The sequence below is a fragment of the Cornus florida genome, unplaced genomic scaffold, assembly GCF_030987335.1.
Source record: "Cornus florida cultivar Cherokee Brave unplaced genomic scaffold, ASM3098733v1 CherokeeBrave_3.0.0_Hap2_Chr06, whole genome shotgun sequence".
Lineage (NCBI taxonomy): Eukaryota > Viridiplantae > Streptophyta > Magnoliopsida > Cornales > Cornaceae > Cornus > Cornus florida.
The window spans coordinates 11,828,141-11,847,995 of record NW_026775576.1 but is presented as its reverse complement, the minus strand read 5'-3'; the positions used below and the strand labels follow the sequence as shown (position 1 = coordinate 11,847,995).

At 36.8% G+C, this 19,855-nt stretch overlaps 1 protein-coding gene and 1 long non-coding RNA gene across 5 annotated transcripts in view; both read right to left on the bottom strand.

Moving 5' to 3' along the window:
* LOC132311106 (uncharacterized) overlaps positions 1 to 16,149 on the bottom strand; it is a 73,575-nt gene extending 57,426 nt beyond the window's left edge. For 2 of the 4 annotated variants that reach the window (XR_009482836.1, XR_009482838.1), the window contains exons 1-2: positions 15,563 to 16,149; positions 8,015 to 14,250 (exon numbers count right to left, since the gene is read on the bottom strand). This is a non-coding gene — a long non-coding RNA (uncharacterized LOC132311106). The remainder of the gene's footprint in view (positions 1 to 8,014; positions 14,251 to 15,562) is intronic. The other 2 variants (XR_009482837.1, XR_009482839.1) reach the window with 2 other exon arrangements.
* Positions 16,150 to 16,311: 162 nt separating this feature from the next.
* On the bottom strand, positions 16,312 to 19,855 carry LOC132311105 (UDP-glycosyltransferase 82A1). The gene is made up of 2 exons (XM_059808839.1): positions 19,104 to 19,855; positions 16,312 to 17,355 (listed from the first exon to the last, which is right to left on the bottom strand). Exons 1-2 carry the CDS (start codon positions 19,567 to 19,569, stop codon positions 16,454 to 16,456), a joined length of 1,368 nt encoding a protein of 455 aa, XP_059664822.1. The 5' UTR covers positions 19,570 to 19,855; the 3' UTR covers positions 16,312 to 16,453.

Below are 19,855 nucleotides of genomic sequence, written 5' to 3'. Positions count from 1 at the left end.
CCAAACTATAATTGATTAAAAAAAAAAAAGTTGCAAAAAGCAATAAAAGTAAGGACTTCTCCCAAAAGGTGAGAAGTAGGAAATGATTAGATGGTTGTTGTCTTGATTTGTAGCCTAGTTGATTTGAGTTTGTAAGTCCATAGGGGTGTCTTAACACCTAATGCCCTAAAGCCATCTGGTTTGGGAGTCATTGACCTAACGCTCGCTACATGAATCTTCTAGAAAGCTTAAGAGATTAATACATTGCACAATATTTCCATCTTTGATCCTCAATAAAAATAAATAAATAAATAAAAAATAGAGTGAAAAGAATAAGCGCACCTAGAAGAATAAAGCTTTAATAAAAGGTCCACTCTCTTATCTTGATGATCGGTACTAGATTTGTGTGCTAGTTTGAGGGTAAGGATGTGATTACTTCTCTAGTTGGCTAAGATAGCAACACACTTGATGCCGGACCTCTCACATGGATTCTAGACTTGTTTCGATTTTCATGATCATTTTCTTGATGTGTGGAGGACCATGCTTGCTTGTTTGATGTTGAGATTTTGGGAGATTGCTTGGAAATGGTTGAAAAATTGCATACTTGAGGTAGTTTTCTCCCAATGCTTGTTTGCAATATTGGTGCCTCTTTTGAAAAAATGAGCTTAATGTTTGTGGGTACCATTTCTGGAAACCCTCACGAGACTTTACTCGTCCACTAGGGGTAACATAGGGGTTTAAAAGGCTTGTTGCATATGCTAAATGCAACCGTGTTCCCTACGAAAGTGGCGCTATCATTTTACTTGCTTTCCAGTTTACACTTGTTTAGTTGTTCATTTCATTCCTTTACTTCTTAGTTCATTGCTAGGGACTAGCAATATTTAAGTTTGGGGGTGTGATGAGCACTGAAAAGTGCGCATTTAAACCCGTTAAGCTTAAGCATTCTAGTACCTTTATCTATCTTACTTTGCCGTTTTAGACTTATTACGTGTTATTTATATTTTCAGGCACTAATCCCAAAATTGAGCTAACTCAGCCAAATAAGAGCTTAATTGAAGCAATCCTGAGATAAACCAAAGGAGGGAGCAAAGTGGAAAAAGAAAGGAGCAAAAAGGAATCAAAGTTGTGCAGCTGAAAAGTTCGATCGATCCAACTTAGAGTTCGATCGATCGAACATCTATGATCGATTACAGTACTTCTCGATAGATCCAACCTTGGCCTTTGCTGAAATTCCAAGTTCGATCGATCGAACATCACCTTCGATCGATCGAACCCTATTTTGTCCTATTCAAATGATTGATTTTATCCACAGCTGTACGCCTACCAACCACTTTTGTCCTTTTCCCCATAAATATCTTCGAAATATCTCAGCCTTGTTCTTATCCGGAGGAGTCAGACCACTTCGATCGATCCAAGATGCACTTCAATCGATCGAACCCATCTTCGATCGATCCAAGTTAAGGTTAGATCGATCGAACTTCCTCCAGTGAGAAAAAGTTAAAGTCCAGCTCATTTATTCCGTCCTTCACCCAATCATTGGAGAATATGCCTTGCACGACCACAGCTCATCATAGGGTGTATTTGACCTACCTATATAAGGAATATGATACACTTTTTGGAGGGGAGTCTAGAGTCTCTTGTCACACATTGAAAATCATCTTGGAGGCTATTCTTGGAGAGGAAGAAGGGAGAAAGCTAGAGCAACCATTGGAGGAGATCTTCATCTACAAGGAGCAGCCATGGAGTTAGCCCTTGAGGGTTGGATCATCACTACCATGAGTGGCTAGACATCTTCTTGGGGCTAGAGTTAGCCCCAAACATGCTTTCTTTACCTAATCTTGTGTAATTTTGAGGGATTTGTGTTGTAATGCATATTTTGATTCTTGAACTTATGAAGATCTTGATTATTCATTGAGTTCTATGGATTAATGCTTCTAATTGATCATTTTCTCTATCTATATGTCTATGTATGCTAGAGTAGATGCTCACCTCTAGATTTAATGTTATTGATGCATGTCTATGTGTATTAATGCCTTTAATCTTGAGATTGCCAAAATATGAAGTTCTTAATGTAATGCTCTTGTTATGTCTCTAGATGGTTCATACTTATTCCTTGATGGATTGTGTTTCTCTTTTAAGTAGTGTAGTGTTAGTTGGGGAAACAATTCATGCTTGTTCTTTGATGTTCCATGCTTTTGAATGCAAGAAGCATATGCTCTAATTTTGTGGTGTAAAGGAATTTTGAGCTTAATGAAGGATTAATGATTAGTTATGATATGTTGTATCTTTCACATGTGTTTAGACAATTTATTCCTCTCCCAATAGATATTTTGTACCTCTCACATGATGATTAGATAATGCATGTTTAACTAAGTCATCCTTATGGATTGCTTGGACTATGAGCTTAATGAAAGGTTCAATGACTTGAATTGTTATTTTGTTATCTTCACATGATGTTTAGACAATATATTCCTCTACCAATAGATGTATTGTGGCCTCACACATGTTGATTGAGACAATTTGCACTTGTTGAGTCACCCTTACCAATTGAATGTCTTTTACACACACAACATTGTTGCAACACATTCATTTCCCTCATTAGTCACTTGATTATGGTTTGGAATAGTATTGTTTGGTGGTGATCTCTACACCCCAAGACCTTTCCTTCTTACTTACTCTTTATCTTATTGCATTGCTTTATTATAGTTTAGCTCATTTAGTATAATCAACCAACCAACCAATTGTGTGATCACTCGACCTACTAACCCTAATTACCATAGCTCACAATTCGATACACCATCAAATCCCTTGGGACAATCCCTACTCGCCCTATCTATATTTTATATAGAGAAAGGTAGTAGTGGCTTTTTATAAATGTAAAACTTGGCCACCTCTTAAACATACATAACTCTTCAAGCTTGACTTGGTATCGCGACCCTTGTAAAGGACCGGTCAATATAAATGACGACTTTCAGTTAACGACGATATTTGAAGTGGTTATTAATGATAAGCAATCTCAACAAGCGGGATTCGGTTCAACAGCCAACATCGACAAAGCACCATAAATACAAGGGACGATGGAATGAGGTAGATACACAAAAAAATCATATTACAACTATTATAGTTTAATTATCTCTCTAAACCCCCACTAACTTGATCGATGGAGGGTCTATGGCCAGCATCACACCCGTGCCTAACTCAGCTGCCTTCATTTTCCAGGAAACTGTGTCGTACCAGGCCGTGGCAAATTTCAACCACAACATTTGGTTAATAGGTTGATTTAAATTGGATCAAGAGATGGCCAGATTAATTAATTTGTCCATTAGAGCCAATGAGAGCTTGGACCCAAATAAGATCCTCACTACTAAGTCCAATTTGAGTGTTAAATAAGAGAGAGTGAAATAAGTAGGGCATAAAGTGTGCTATGGGGCACTCCAAGAGAGTTTACTTTGGATAGGGCTAGAATCGACGAGTAGGGGTATGTTCAAGCTCGACTCGGTCAACTTACCATAGTGTTCAAGTTCGGCTCCAGTTAGCTTGACTTGAGCTTCTATATGAGTGCCCGAGCTCAGCTTGGTTATGTTTGGAACTGTTTGAGATTGGCTGATAAGACCAAAAACTAAGAACATAATCAGAGTTGTAGGTTTCTATTGTCTATGTGTATACCTGGTACAAGAAATAACCACCCATCTGCATCCAACTTCCAATCTTCAGCTTAATGTTTAACCATTCTTCCATCAAGTATGAGAGATACAAAAGAGGTGCGAGATTAGGGTGAACTACGATCGAGAGAGATAGAGAGAGAAAGGGCAAAAAAAAACCCGTATATTTTTAGCCATGGTAGCACCTTCACCGGTGATGCTGTTGCAGAGTTGCCACTGGTTTCTTCAAGGCCAGTGGTGTTGTTACAGAGTTGTGTAGGATTTATATGAATGGGCTGGAAAAATAGGGCTGGAAAGATTGGGCTGGAGTTTCTCTTTTTAAATGGGTTAATATTATAAACATTATTGAATTAGGTTGGGCTGAATTGGAATGGGCTCTACTTTTTAGTTAAAAATAAAAAAAGAATGGATCTAAACTACGGAGTATTGAATATATATGTGTGTGTATTCATGAGCCCAATAACGAGCATGTTCACAAATGTGTTCGCGAACTATCGAGCCAAGGTGAAGGGTGTTTGGGATTAGTTTGTTTCTTAATCAAACATCCAAATTTTGTTCGAGCTCAATTCGTTTATTAAATAAACAAACGCGAACTGAGCTTTTAGCAAACTGATGAGTCCGAACAATTTGCGAACAATTTAGCTCGTTTGTAACAATAGCTATGGGCATTCTAAGGCTTGTGGATACATGTGGGGTTATAAACCATAAGGCATCTTATCCTACATGAAAACTTCTCTCTATGTATGCATATACACTCTAAGCCTAAAGCCTACATACTCTCTCTTAAGACTGCCACAAGTCGTAGCTTAGAAAACTCACCATTGGGTCACAGTGGTGACATCTTTGGGCATAATTGAACCTTGTATGAGTAAGAAGGACCAAAGGAGATAGGAGATCAAAGGTGGTAGAGCTTGAAGGTCTAACTATCTACAAGGTGTTCAAGATTGGAAGACGGGAATCCTACTTCATCCCTTGAGGTATAAGACTCTAATTCCTTTGTTGTATGTCTCTACACATTTATACATGGTTTTGAAAAAGTTCCATGGCTCGCTCTACACAATTTAAGGTTTCCTTACTTCCCAAATGTTTTTAAAATCCATTTCCATCCAACTCCTAAACCCCAAGTATTATATGGCACAGAGTTACATAGTTCATCTAATGATTTAAAATTCAAAGAAAGATTTTGTTCACTAATTCAATGTATTTTTAGCATTTAATACCATTTTAATCAAGATAAGATTCAAAGATTGGTAGAAGAAGTTCATCACCTATAGAAGCAGAGGATCTTATACCGATTGTGAATCTTTGTTTAGAGGTTTAAACCACAAGGATGTTGTTCATGGTCCAGGGACATAAAAACTTTTCTATGGAGTGCTAAATTAATGGTAGTGATGTGAATATTGTTGAGCTTAACATTTTGAAATATTTACATTAGACTTGGAAATTAGAAGTAAAATTATCCGTGACATTTGGTTCAATTATATATATTTTGTGGCCATGATGATGCTAAATTACAATCAAAATTCATGACATACATGATTGACACTACAACAAATGGGGTTATTTTCGATGCCAAAAGGCATCGTAAAACCCCAAAATTAGTGTTAGAAAGGGTATTAACGACCCCAAATAGGGATCGCATCTTGTGTTAGCAATGGCACTGTCGCAAAAGCCATATCAAAAGGGGTCGGAAATAACCCTATTACTGAGACGCCATCCACCCACAATTCTTTTAACTCGTCTATCAACGGTCTTAAATACGCGTCAATGTCCTTTCCAGGTGATTTTAGACCGGGAATAAGCAACGGCATGAACACACATGGATCCCTCATCAATTTCCAAGGTGTTTCATTGTATGCTACAATAAAGACAGGCCACATGCTATTTGCATTGTTCATGTTACCAAATGGATTAAATCCATCAGCTCATAACCCTAATCGAATGTTTCAAGGGTCTTTTGCAAACCAAAAATGTTGATTATCAAATTCCTCCCAAACTCTAGAATCTACCAGATGTTTTAAAACAATCGTCTCCTTGAAACACTTTTCCTTATGCCACCACATATCTTTCGCAGTCTTTCTTGACATATGACAATCTTCAAAACCTTGGTTTTAAGGGAAAATATCGAAGAACCTTTTAAGGAACTTTTTTCCTCTTGCCTTCATAGAATTTATACCGAGATGCACCACATTTAGGACATTCTTCATTATGCTCATATTCCTTCCAAAATAGTACACAATCATGTTTACAGGCATGAATCATCTCATAGCCAAACCTAAATCATGCAATATTCTTTTAAGCTCGTAATGGGATTTTGGCAATGTCTCAACTTCTGGTAACAACTCTTTAAGAAACTCAAGTAACATAGTGAGCGACTTGTTAGTCCATCGAATAATAACTTTTAGATGGAGTAACTTAAGAATACAAGACAACTTTGTGAATTTTTGACAACCTGGATACACCTCTGTTGGACCAAGAAGGGGGGTTGGATTGGTCCTAGGTAGTTTCTTCCTTTTTCACTTGATTATGAACATGCATAACATAAAAGATAAAATCAACGCAAACAGTCAAATCACAAGGACACGAGATATACAAGGAAACCCGATCAATAGGGAAAAACCTTGGTTCTTGGCCTCAGCCAATAAATGCCTCCACTAGTAGTATGAACGTTGTTACACACTCAGTTGTCTCACTCTCTACACACACCTAGGCACAAGAATAGACACTAGTTTTCACAACTAATTCACACTCACTAGTTCACCATCTTCACTTGCTGCATACAAGTAGTTACTCACTCAGCTGCCCCACTTTCCAACCACCTTGTACTCACTAGGAAACTAAATTTCACTCCACCTACACACACATAAGATCAAACAATGTGCACACCGGCACTCCCCCAGTCCACAACCCCTATGCTTGGACACACAAAGCTCTCAATAGCTTGATCAACAATGGGGTGAGGATGTAAAGCCTCACTACCATGTACAATGAAGTGTCAACACACTAAATACAATTTACTTCGGCTACACCACAAGATAAATATGTAGAACTTAGCCTTGAATCAAAGAATACAGTGCAATCCTAGCTTCTCTCTTTTGCAATCAATAGGATAAATCTCCCTCAGCACAATGCAGCTTCACTTGAATATCATACTAGGTTCACATAGCCTTGAATTAGTCGAATACACTTGCCTGTAAGGATAGCACAAGTAGATAAGCAAGGTAGAACACAAGCAGCTCCCTCAAGGCAAAAACCCAAATTCAAGGGTAATGAAATAACTTCACTTTGCAGCTTCAGAACTGACCTGTACTTGTCACCCGCCGCTATTATATCTTCATACAACCCTGCTCAACAAGATTCACAGTGATTGGAGCAAGGTATCACAATGTCACTTCACAAAAGGCTTGATTTACAAATTTAAGGGTAGAATGGTCTCTTCATAATGTAGCCTTGGTTCAGCCCTATAAATGTCTTCCACAGCTTTATAATCTTAGCACACTTGCACAAATGAAAGATACATTAATCACAGCAAGATAACACAATGTCAGCCCCAAAACAGTTTGTGTTCAGCAAATAAACTTCAATAAGCATCAGCATAGATAATCAACAATGTAGCACCTTCATTCAGATCAAACCTCAGCAATCTCTACTCCCATGCTTTAGAACCAGCTCAAACTACACTCCCGCATTCTTCAACAGGCCAAATAAACTTGCTCAGTTGATTGGAACAAATTATAAAGCAAGGTATGACAATTATAGTGCAGAACAGGTTTGTTTTCACTTAAAACCAGAGCCTTAAAGAATGGAAAGGCTTTCTTCAATGAAGCTTCAAATTGACCTCAACCTGAATGAACTCAGTCTTCTTTTAGCAATATAAACTTGCTCAGTAATAGTCTTCAGCTCAATGTTTAACAGAACTCAGTATAGAACTTAAATATTCATAAAACTGGCTCGAAACAAATATATTATGCTTGGTCTATAACTGGGAGAAGATATACACACCAGGAAACAATAATACAGCACATACACAGTTGAAACTCAACAGATAACACTTGCTCAAGGTCCTATTTCAGAGATAATTACAAGATGTTAATAAATTAAAGTCCGAGATCAGTATGTAAATCAGTTTCAGCTACAGCACTGATAATGGGGCAGAAATGGAATTTCACAGCAACATCAACATAAGCTCTGCACCCTCAGTCATATTTTAGTTAAATATAAATGCTCAGATGATTATCACAGCATAGCTAGCATCATTGATCAAATTAGTTCACTTCATAATATAGAATGGTTATAGCTTTCTAAGTTCAGTTTCAACAGCATAAATCAGAAAACCAAAATTATCTAGAGGTTTGAGATATGATATTCAATACCAGCCTTAATATGTAGTCTCGAGCACCTTCAGCTGTTGTATATCACCAAAATATGTATGCTCAGCCCTTTGTTCAAGCTTCAGACACGACCCCAGCAACTTTGAATCACTTCAGCCACCTTTTGCATCAGAAAATCAGCACCAATCAGCCTCACTTCTCGTATCTGCAACTGTGCTTTCTTCAGGCAAATTTTTGAGATTCATTAGAGCTCAAACATCATGCAATATCTCAGAAATTGTTGTTCATTCTCAACTCACGAATAAAAGCTCTCACCGCAGCTGTAAACCTTGCTTTTTCACTCAAAGAGGCACACCTTGCTGAATGTTATAACAGCCCTTTTATATGCAACATAGAAAACCCTAGAGAGGATAAGATCAATCCTCCATTAGCCAATTAATTCATTGTACAGCCTTCTCTCTGCAGGACCACAATGCCACGTGGCAGTGGTATATTCCAAGCTCATTCACAGCTCACAAACACACATAGCAGACTTGTTTTTTAAATTCTTTTCCTTAAAGACAAAGCAAGGCTAATATCACACTTTCTCTGAAGGACCACTGTGCACGTGTCATTTGAATATTCATTGTACATCCTTGTGACCACCATTGTATATGGACTTCCAGAAATGCCCTTCAACTTGACACTTGTTGCTTAAACCAGACGTTGCTTGCTGCAGCCCATTTAGCCTTCAGCTCTCAGCCTTGTATTAAAATGCTTAAACCAGATGTTACTTGCTGCAGCCCATTTAGCCTTTAGCCTTCAGTAGATATATGGGAGAACTTTCCTGTAGCCTGTGCTGAACCATGAACTTGCTGAACCATGAACTTGCCGAACCTTTAGGTGCCGAACCCTGTATGTGCTGAACCTTTGAGTTCCGAACCCTGTATGTGCTGAACCATCTTATCAACAAGACACATGTTATAACACATTTAAAGTGCAAAACACTTGATCAACCGTGAATCAACAATCTCCACCTTTTGCACTTTCAAATGTTAAAAACCTATTAGTCCATTTCTCCCCCTTTTTGACATTGGAAGTCAAAAGGTAAATAGATGTCAAAATAAAGAGTTAAAGGCTAGAAACTTTTCAATTGGGAAGTATTAGAGGAGATGAGGTACAAACTTTGAAAAAAGATAGAAGAATTCTGAACAAGGAGCTACCAAATTGAACACCATACCTGCTGTAACAATTTTCACATCCTTGTCTCTGAGAGAAGGAGGCCTGAGATTGACCACCCTTGAGATTGGTAAACATAGAGAGTGATGTTTAAGGGCTTTAACAAATGTTGGTTGTCTGCAGCTCCAACTAAGAATAACCCTTGAAAGGACACAATGGATTGATTGAGCTGCAACATCCATCAATGCACCTTCAAGATCAATTTTCAGGTTCTTATCTCTCAGTGGAGGAGGTCTTGAAGGGATAAATAAACTTTATAAGCTTTGAGATTGAGACTCTATGTCTGACATTTTCATCTTCATCCAACTATGTTGAGAACAGGCTTGTGAAGGAATAGAAAGCTTGGTTGTAGAGGTAAGTGAAGAGTGATTTGATACCAGATTTGATTCAAAACAGTTTGCAGCACCCTTAGTTCCACACTGAATTTTGGATTCATTTAAGAGTTGAATTGCAAAATTATTGTCTTCTTCATCCTTTTCCTCTTCAAGGTACCTTAAATTTCTTTTGTTTCTGAATTTCAACTTTGATAGGCATATGGAGGCTTTGAGTTCTTGAACTTTTGAGAATTTAGCAAGTTTACCTATTCTTGAAGAACTTGTGGCTATGAGAACAATCATCTCCGAAGCTTGAAATCCACTTACTTTGATGTGACAACCAGTTTTTGAACTTGAAAAGCATGTGTTGATCCTGAACCTTGAATATATAGACTTTATCACTGAGCATGTCTGTTTTGATTTGATGAAGGGATTAGTGGAAGAGGGACTATAAATCTCTATGTGTTCAACATTAGGTGGTCTTCTCTTTAGAGGCTTAAAAACTGAATTGACAAAGTTTAGGACAGTTGGAAGATCTTTGTGAACAAGGACAGTTTCATCTTTAAGAGCTATTGACTGAGCCTATTTTAAACATTTTGTAACTTCACCCTTGTGAACACTATCAACTTCTTGAATCAATTTAAGAATATTCTTCTAGTCTTCTTGAGATTTCAATAAGCCTTCTTCAGAAGCATAAGAAGTGGAACACCACAGATGCAATTTTCTACATTTTTCAAGTCTTCTCAATGAGACTTTTGATCTGAAATCTGTTAGGTAGTAGGCTGCAAATGAGATGGAGTTCATGATAGATAAACTGGCTTTGAATTGATCAAAAGATACACTTCTTGAAAGTTGCCAATATGAATTATGTTTATCACCAACATCTTCAAGTGTAACATTCTCTGCTGTGGATATATCTTCACTCTTCATTTCAGCTTGTTGCTTCAATGATTTTTCAGGATTAGATTTCCATTTAGGGATCAGAGCTCTCTTTAGACAACTCAAACTAAAGTTTCCTTGAATTTTCATAGATGTAATCTGAGTATAGTTATTAAACTTCTCATATTTAGACATGTGAGCAATTATACTAAGAGCACTGGACAGTCCTTTATGACCTTTCTTTTTCTTAACCCTCTGCAACGTTGAGCCCCTTTTCTTATTGTTAAACTTCTGTAACCAGCTCCTTTCAAAGATCCATCTTCTAAATCTGTAATAGACCTCATTCCCAGATTGACTTTGCTTCTTGAGCCTGAGACTAAAGAGATTTTTTGCAATGTAATCAACCTCAGCACTAGAACCTTGTTTAGCCTTGCTTTTATCTGTCAAAAAGGTTGCAGCCCTCTCTTTAACAATGCTGTTTTTCCACAATACTTTCTTTGATCTGAGCTTCACTATGTTACAAATGACAAGTGAAAAAGAGATTAAGACTGAGAGCTTAGACTTGAAGTCTTCAACATGACACAAGATATACAAGGAAACCCTAACAATAGGGAAAAACCTTGGTTCTTGGCCTCAGCCAAAAAATGCCTCCACTAGTAGTATGAACCTTGTTACACACTTAACTGTCTCACTCTCTGCACACACCCAGGCACAAGAATAGACACTAGTTTTCGCAAGCAATTCACACTCACTAGTTCACCATCTTCACTTGCTGCATGCAAGTAATTACTCACTCAGTTGCCCCACTTTCCAACCACCTTGTACTCACTAAGACACTAACTTTCACTCCACCTACACACACACAAGATCAAACAATGTGCACACCGGCACTCCCCCAGTCCACAGCCCCTATGCTTGGACACATAAAGCTCTCAATAGCTTGATCAACAATGGGGTAAGGATGTAAAGCCTCACTACCATATATAATGAAGTGTCAACACACTAAATACAATTTACTTCGGCTGCACCACAAGATAAGAATGTAGAACTCAACCTTGAATCAAAGAATACAGTGCAATCCTAGCTTCTCTCTTCTGCAATCAATAAAATAAATCTCCCTCGGCACAATATAGCTTCACTTGAATATCAAACTAGGTTCACATAACCTTGAATTAGTCGAATACATTTGCTTGTAAGGATAGCACAAGTAGATAAGCAAGGTAAAACACAAACAACACTCTCAAGGTAAAATCCCAAATTCAAGGGTAATGAAATAACTTCACTCTGCAGCTTCAGAACTGACCTGCACTTGTCACCTGTAGCCTTGATATCTTCATACACCCTGCTCAACAAGATTCACAGTGATTGGAGCAAGGTATCACAATGTCACTTCACAAAAGGCTTGATTCACAAAATCAAGGGTAGAATGGTCTTTTCACAATGTAGCCTCGGTTCAGCCCTGTAAATGTCTTCCACTGCTTTATAATCTTAGCACACTTGCACAAATGAAATAAACATTAATCACAGCAAGATAACACAATGCCAGCCCCGAAACAGTTTGTGTTTAGCAAACAAACTTCAATAGGCAGCAGCACAAATACTCAACAATGTAGCCCCTACGTTCAGATCAAACCTCAACAATATCTACTCCCACGCTTCAGAACCTGCTCAAACTTCACTCCCCCATTCTTCAACAGGCCAAATAAACTTGCTCAATTGATTGGAACAAATTATAAAGCAAGGTATGACAATTATAGTGCAGAACAGGCTTATTTTCACTTAAAACCCGAGCCTTAAAGAATAGAAAGGCTTTCTTCAATGCAGCTTCAAATTGACCTCAACCTGAATGAACTCAGTCTTCTTTTAGCAATATAAACTTGCTCAGTGATAGTCTTCAGCTCAGTGTTCAACAGAACTCAATATAGAATTTAAATATTCATAAAACTGGCTCGGAATAAATATATTATGCTTGGTCTAACTGGGAGAAGATATGCATACCAAGAATCAACAATACAGCACACACACAGTTAAATCTCAATATATAACACCTGCTCAAGGTAATATTTCAGAGATAATTGCAAGGTGTAAATAAATTAAAGTCCGAGATCAATGTGTAAATCAGTTTCTGCTGCAGCACTGATAATGGGGCAGAAATGGAATTTCACAGCAACATCAACATAAGCCCTACACCCTAAGTCATATTTCAGCAAATTATAGATGCTCAGATGATTATCACAGCATAGCTAGCATCATTGATCAAATTAGTTCACTTCATAATATAGCATGGTTATAGCTTTCTAAGTTCAGTTTCAACAGCTTAAACCAGAAAACCAAGATTATCTAGAGGTTTGAGATATGATATTCAATACCAACCTTAATATGTGGTCTCAGGCACCTTCACCTGTTGTATATCACCAAAATATGTATGCTCAGCCCTTTGTTCAAGCTTTAGACACGACCCCAGCAACTTTGAATCACTTCAGCCACCTTTTGCATCAGAAAATCAGCACCAATCAGCCTCACTTCTCATATCTGCAACTGTACTTTCTTTAGGCAAATTTTTTAGATTCATTGGAGCTCAAACATCATGCAATATCTCAAAAATTGTTGTTCATTCTTAGCTCACGAATAAAACCTCTCACCACAGCTGCATACCTTGCTTTTTCACTCAAAGAGGCACACCTTGTTGAATGCTATAACAGCCCTTTTATATGCAACATAGAAAACCCTATAGAGGATAAGATCAATCCTCCATTAGCCAATGAATTCGCTGTACAGCCTTCTTTCTACAGGACCACAATGCCACGTGGCAGTGGTATATTCCAAGCTCATTCACAGGTCACAAATACATATAGCAGACTTGTTTTTGAAATTCTTTTCCTTAGAGACAAAGCAAGGCTGATATCACACTCTCTCTGAAAGACCACTGTGCACATGTCATTTGAATATTCATTGTACAGCCTTGTGACCACCATTGTATATGGACTCCCAAAAATGCCCTTTAACTTGACACTTGTTGCTTAAACCAGACGTTGCTTGCTGCAGCCCATTTAGCCTTCAGCCTTTAGCCTTCAGCCTTGTATTGAAATGCTTAAACCAGATGTTGCTTGCTATAGCCCATTTAGCCTTCAGCCTTCAATAGATATATGGGAGAACTTTCCTGCAACCTGTGCTAAACCATGAGCTTGCTGAACCATGAACTTGCCGAACCTTCAAGTGCTGAACCTTTAGGTGCCGAACCTTTAAGTGCCGAACCTTTAGGTGCCAAACCCTATATGTGCTAAACCATGTTAGTGCTGAACTTTTGAGTTCTGAACCCTGTATATGCTGAACCATCTTATCAACAAGACACATGTTATAACACATTTAAAGTGCAAAACACTTTATCAACCATGAATCAACAACCTCACATTATGAATTCTACAACAATCTCGCAAACCTATATGCACCTCCTTCCCCCTCACCTTCAGGGATATTAAGTGGTCTGTTATTATGTTGAATATATTCTTGTTTAATATTCATGTATTCTCCAATCTGTATGTCTTCCAAGTATTCATGCACCTCGTCAGCATTTCCACTTTGGTCTTCTATATCATTAACACCAAGCTCGACTTGATCATTTTTTGAGTTTTGAACACTCTCTCCATGATATATCCAAGCCGTGTATTGTTTGTACATTTCATACTTGTATAAATGATCCTCCACTTCTTTCAGTTGCCTTACTACTTTGTTTTTACAACTACGACATGGACAGTGCGCTCTATTTAAACCATCCAGATGACCACTCACAAACTGAATGAAATCTTCTATTCCTTTCAAGTACAGTGGATGAACCCTAGTTAGAATCTGCATCCAACTCTTATCCATCTAAATACACATAGAACAATATATTAATTAATCAAGCCATAAACCAACAGACAAATTGCCTCAAAATGTGTTTGCTTGGGAAGATTTAAAACTGGCTAATATTTTCAATAGTATGCAAGCACCATAGAGCAGTTTATGTTCAACATCAAATCATATATGCTAATATTCTCTGTCACTAGTGAGAGTTTTTCACTGAGGTAAGTATGTAAGAATATGGACTTTTCTAATTTATTTTCACTCAGTGTCAATTAACAGAAGAAATGACTGAAATAACAAATACCGGATAAAACAAAAATGCTCTGATGTTGTAAATATCTGATTAAGTATTACGTCAATAAGATACATGTAATGACAACTAGTAATTCTACTCGATAGCAATGCTCACATAAATTTTGTTGAATTATAATTAACACAAAATTTGATTTAAAATTACATTGGAATTCCATTTTTTTTAAATAATTACAAAACTATCAGTCATGTTTTGAAAGTGTCCCAAAAGTATATTCAAATTATACAACTTGCAGCAGTATTGAACATGTGTCCCACGAGTGTGTTGGATATGGTTGCAACACTCTGTGCTTCAAAGGTTTTATCAAGCAACCATTTAGAAAAAAAGGGGATGATCAAATTGCAGCTCGATAACTTTACATAGAATTCATTTTTTGTCAATCTAACCACCAGATTATATTGCTTTATCATGTTCTTCAAGCATGCCAAATAACATATTATTAGAAACATACTCTAAAATAAAGTGCGATGTTGATGAGCCAGCCCTAAATTTCTGATTAATTTGATTTTTATAGCCTTATCATGTTCTGCAAGAATGCCAAATAACGTATTATTAGAGACAAATTAACTCTAAAGTAAAGTGTGATGTTGATGAGGTAGTCCTAAATTTCATGATCTGATTAATTTGATTTTTAATATGCAAAAAGGAAATTCAATTCAAAAAGTGTTGGAAAAGATGAAAACATGATAATTTATTGACAGGTATAAGATTTTTATTCTAATATATATAGGTAGTGCATACTGCCCAATCAGGCCCTACACAACCGATAGTTCTGCTAACTTAGGGACTACTAGATAATCATCAGCTCTGCATTAGAAGAGATGTCAAACAGAGAGGCAAAAACAGGGAGAGAGAGAAAATCGAAGGGAGATAAGATCTGAGATGCACCATAGAGATGAACCATCACATCTAAAAGCCTTGAAGACCAAAATTGAAGCAAAAAAATTCACAAAGTCTTCTAATAAATTCACCAACACACATAAATTTTATAAAACTGAAGAGAGAATGATACTACAAACTCACCGTTTCAGCTGCTAGATCGCAAATGATGAAGTGCTTGATGAAAATAAAGCAAATAATCGAGGACGAAGAGTGCAAATGATCGTTGATAAAATGCTTGATGAACAGAATGCAAATGATTGACGATTGAAATGCTTCGATTGACAATTGAAATGCTTGATGAACAAATTGCGAGCTGAACAAAATGCGAGCTAAACTGGAGTAAAAGAAATTTGGGGAAAATGGTGTGGTTCATCGGCGACCCCAAAGCACAAGACAGCGTTTGGATAAGAGTCCAAATTAACATGTTTGAAAAATAATAATAATAATAGATCCAACTCTATACGGTGTCGTTTAGATTTTTCCAACCTCCCTTAACGTCGGAAAAAACCAATTTTACCCGACGTTTTGTCCCAAAAAATAAAGGCTGGGCCCAAAAAAAAAAAAAAGGCCGGGGAGGTGAATAAAAAGGGAGTGAAAAATGTATTTCCGACCCCTACCAGTAGGCGTCGGAATTGACCCCTTATATCTTACGCCAAAAATTTGAAGTCACCAAAAGAGGGAATTTTTCGACTAATATCTAGGCGTCAGAAAATAGTGGCGTCCCAACAGCCACCTTTTGTTGTAGTGTGAGATGCTAAGATGGTTTGGGGTTGTTAATGTTTCTTCAACAATAGTGTCATAAAATAGAGGGAATAGATTAATGATTAATCCACAATATATCCAACTTCAATGTAGAATATATATATACTATGTTGATCGAGACTTAAAAATTGAAGGGAAAAAACAGAAGGTAAATGCTTTTATAAAACTAAAGTACTTAATTTGTTCGAATTCCTAGTACAAATAAAAAGGAAACTTAATGCTAATTAATTAAGATCCTGATATGCATGAACATCTTTAATTTAATGGAAGTCACATCTGGAATGATTTCTTGATATCATTAGCGAAGGCTGCGAGATTGGCCAGTGCTCTTGACCTAGCCTCCTTTCCCACGAGCCTCTCGTTTAGTCTCATTAGTGTGTGTTTCATTTCATTGTCCTCCACAACCCTCTTCAAACTTTCTTCCACCTCTTTCTGTCCAAACTCACTGATCCTTGCCCCAATTCGCCATACCTTAACAATATAGGCACAATTAATGAACTGGTCACCTGCAACTGGATAACACACAAGGCGCTTCTTGCATTGTATGGCCTCCATCGTGGAATTCCACCCACAGTGAGTGAGATAACATCCCACGGCCTTATGCTGCAACACCCGAATCTGAGGAGCCCATGAAACCACTTTTCCTTGTCTCCAAACTCGATCCAAAAACCCTAACGGTAACCCTTCACAGCATGCAGAGCCTAGTACCCAAAGGAATGGTCGCCTTGATGCCTCGAGTGCCAATGCTAAATTCTTCACCTTCCTCTCCCCAATAGGGCTAACCCAGCTCCCAAACGAGACGTACACAACTGATCCAGGACTTTGCATGTCTAGCCAATCTAAGCAGCTCATATCTTCTGCCCAAAAGCTAGCATTCTTACTCAATGCAAGTTTGTTATCCTCCATTAATGGTCCAACTGGAAAAACACGCGTATAATCTTGAGAACCGTCAGTGATGATCAACTGATCATTCTGTTGATTGTTATCATGTAATTCATCTGGAATGGAATTCACAAGGAGCCAACGAAGCGTTCTCAATCTATTTAAGGTCCTGATCCAAAATTTGAACCTTGAGCTTCTTTCAGTAATAGTGCCAATCAACCATGGTAGATCTTCTGTGCTTAGAACAGGTTGACCTGGTAGGAATATAGCTCCTTGCTCTTTTGGATTACCTGTCAAAATTACCATCTCTTAATGCGCGTGTGTATAAATATATGCTAATTATTGGTTAAGTTGACTAAACTCAAGAACATATTAATAATTTTGTCACAATGCTGATCAATATCATACTTTAAGTAATTATATTTCGGGATTTATACTTCGATTTCTTGACAAGGCTGGCTATTTTTTTTTTTTTTTTTTATTGGCATCAGGAACTCGTCTAGGCAGGGCCCCTTCAGGACCCACCCTAGACTACAAACCTGGGGATGTTGTTGACGGCTCCACATCTCAGCACCAATTTCAGTCAGGAAATATAATGGGAATGGACGGGCTCAAACCTGGGACATGTGACACCCCAGACCGTTGCCTTATCAACTCTACCAAGCCACGGGGGCAAGGCTGGCTATATTACTTTTAACAATGATGTTCATTTCTTGATAGTTGACCTCTATAAACAGATTTTCGATCTTATATTCATATTTCTCTTGGATCTAGTCACTGTTAGAAAAACATGCACTACAAGTCTACAAATATGTTTGGGAGCTTTGAATCCAAGGATAAATAAAAATTGATTTCATGGTCCAAAACTCAATGTACACCTTCTTTGTTTAGATACCTAAACGATGACATAACACATTATTATTATTATTATTATTATTAATAGTAGTATTTTTATCATGGTAATAAATAACAAATTAATACTCCCTTCGTCCCATTTTAAATGTTCACTTTGAGAACTGACTTGCAATAATTTAAAATGGGACGAAAGGAGTATTAATTTGTTATTTATTGTAAGTCACAGTTTTCGAATTGAACATTTAAAATGGGACAGAAGTAATATATATATATATATATATATATATATATATATATATGGATAAAGTGAAAAAAAAAAACCCTTAAACTATTGCCCTTTTGCAACTAACTCCCCTAAACTAAAAACTGCCTCCCTAAACTATTAATTTGTTGCAATTAAGGACAAATCCATCGCAAAAGACTATTTTATCCTTTCTCATTAAATTTGTCATTTCTTATTAAATTATTTTTATTATATTTTTTCTTATCTAAATATTAATTATACTTTTTACCTTAATTTTATTATTAGTATCAATTTATCATAGAAATAAAAATAAATAAATAGATTTGTAACCACCATTTTCTAAAAATGATTAACTTATTATTAAAATTTTATTATTTATAATAAAATTTATTATACCCAGTTTAAAAAAAAAAAATACAGTAGAAAAATACCTTCTTTTTCATATAATATATGCATAAAAATTTAATAAATCACTTAAATAAAAAATACCTTCATTTTAATGTAATATACATAGTATATATGAAAAATTAAGAAATTAATTAAATTGTTTTAAAATTTTCTACTTAAGATTTTTATTTAAACAATTAATTTCAAAAATTAAAGGTAAAATTGTGCAAATTAAATGGAGAATATGTCATCAAATTAGTATGAATTTTTTTCATAATTTATTTCAAAAAAAAAAAAAAAAAAGATTAAGTGTGATTCAATAAAAAAGGGCACTATGGTCATTTAATGAAATATAGTTTAGGTATTAGGGTATTTTGTAACAAAATGTGATAGTTTAAGAGGTATTATGTACAAAATATAGGTTATTAGCAAATTCGAATATAATTGAGTGATTTTTTTATTATATGCACTTTACTCTATATATATAAATATATATATACATACATGTGAGTGGTACACACGTGAGTGGGGAGAGAGAATGAGAGGAATTACCTGTTTGAGAAATAATGCCAGTGCGAATCATGACAGGTATTGCAGCAATGAGTCGATAGGTAGCGAGCATGGCAGGCCAGAATCCAGCAACTTGGACCCCACATTTATCGGCGACGTCGATGGCCCATGACGCCAATACATCCACAACCATACATACTCTTCCATCAACATCACCAAGAAACTCACGAACGACGCGCTCTAAATGCAGTGGCATGTTGTTCTCCATAGCCATCTCAATGGCGAAGAAATCACGGACCGTGTCTTCTTCCAAACCGTCTGGTATGGAAATGCATGAAATCTCCTTGACCTGGTTCGCAATACGACTGTGAATAAACTCTGGAGTCACCACCACTGGCTCAAATCCATGGTTAAGCAAGGCTGAAGCTAACTTAAGCATGGGAGTCACATGTCCTTGTGCTGGATATGGAACCAGAATCATCTTATTACCCCTTTTCAGGCTCTTCATTTTTCTCTCACCCAACCTATATATTACTCAAACTGCAAATTTATATCCTCAACTTATAAATGCTCATCTAAATGATAGATATCATATGTATGCATGTATGAAGGAATAGAGAGAGAGAGAGTCAACTAAGCATGTGGGTTGGGATTTGTAATGTGATTTGTGACATTGGCTGACAAATATGGCTAAATCCTTCTGCGACAAAATTTTTATAGACGGAGAGTTAAAGCTAAGTTTGGGGTAGTTAAATCGGGCTTACCAATAGCGAAGCAGTCAACTAAGGAAAAAA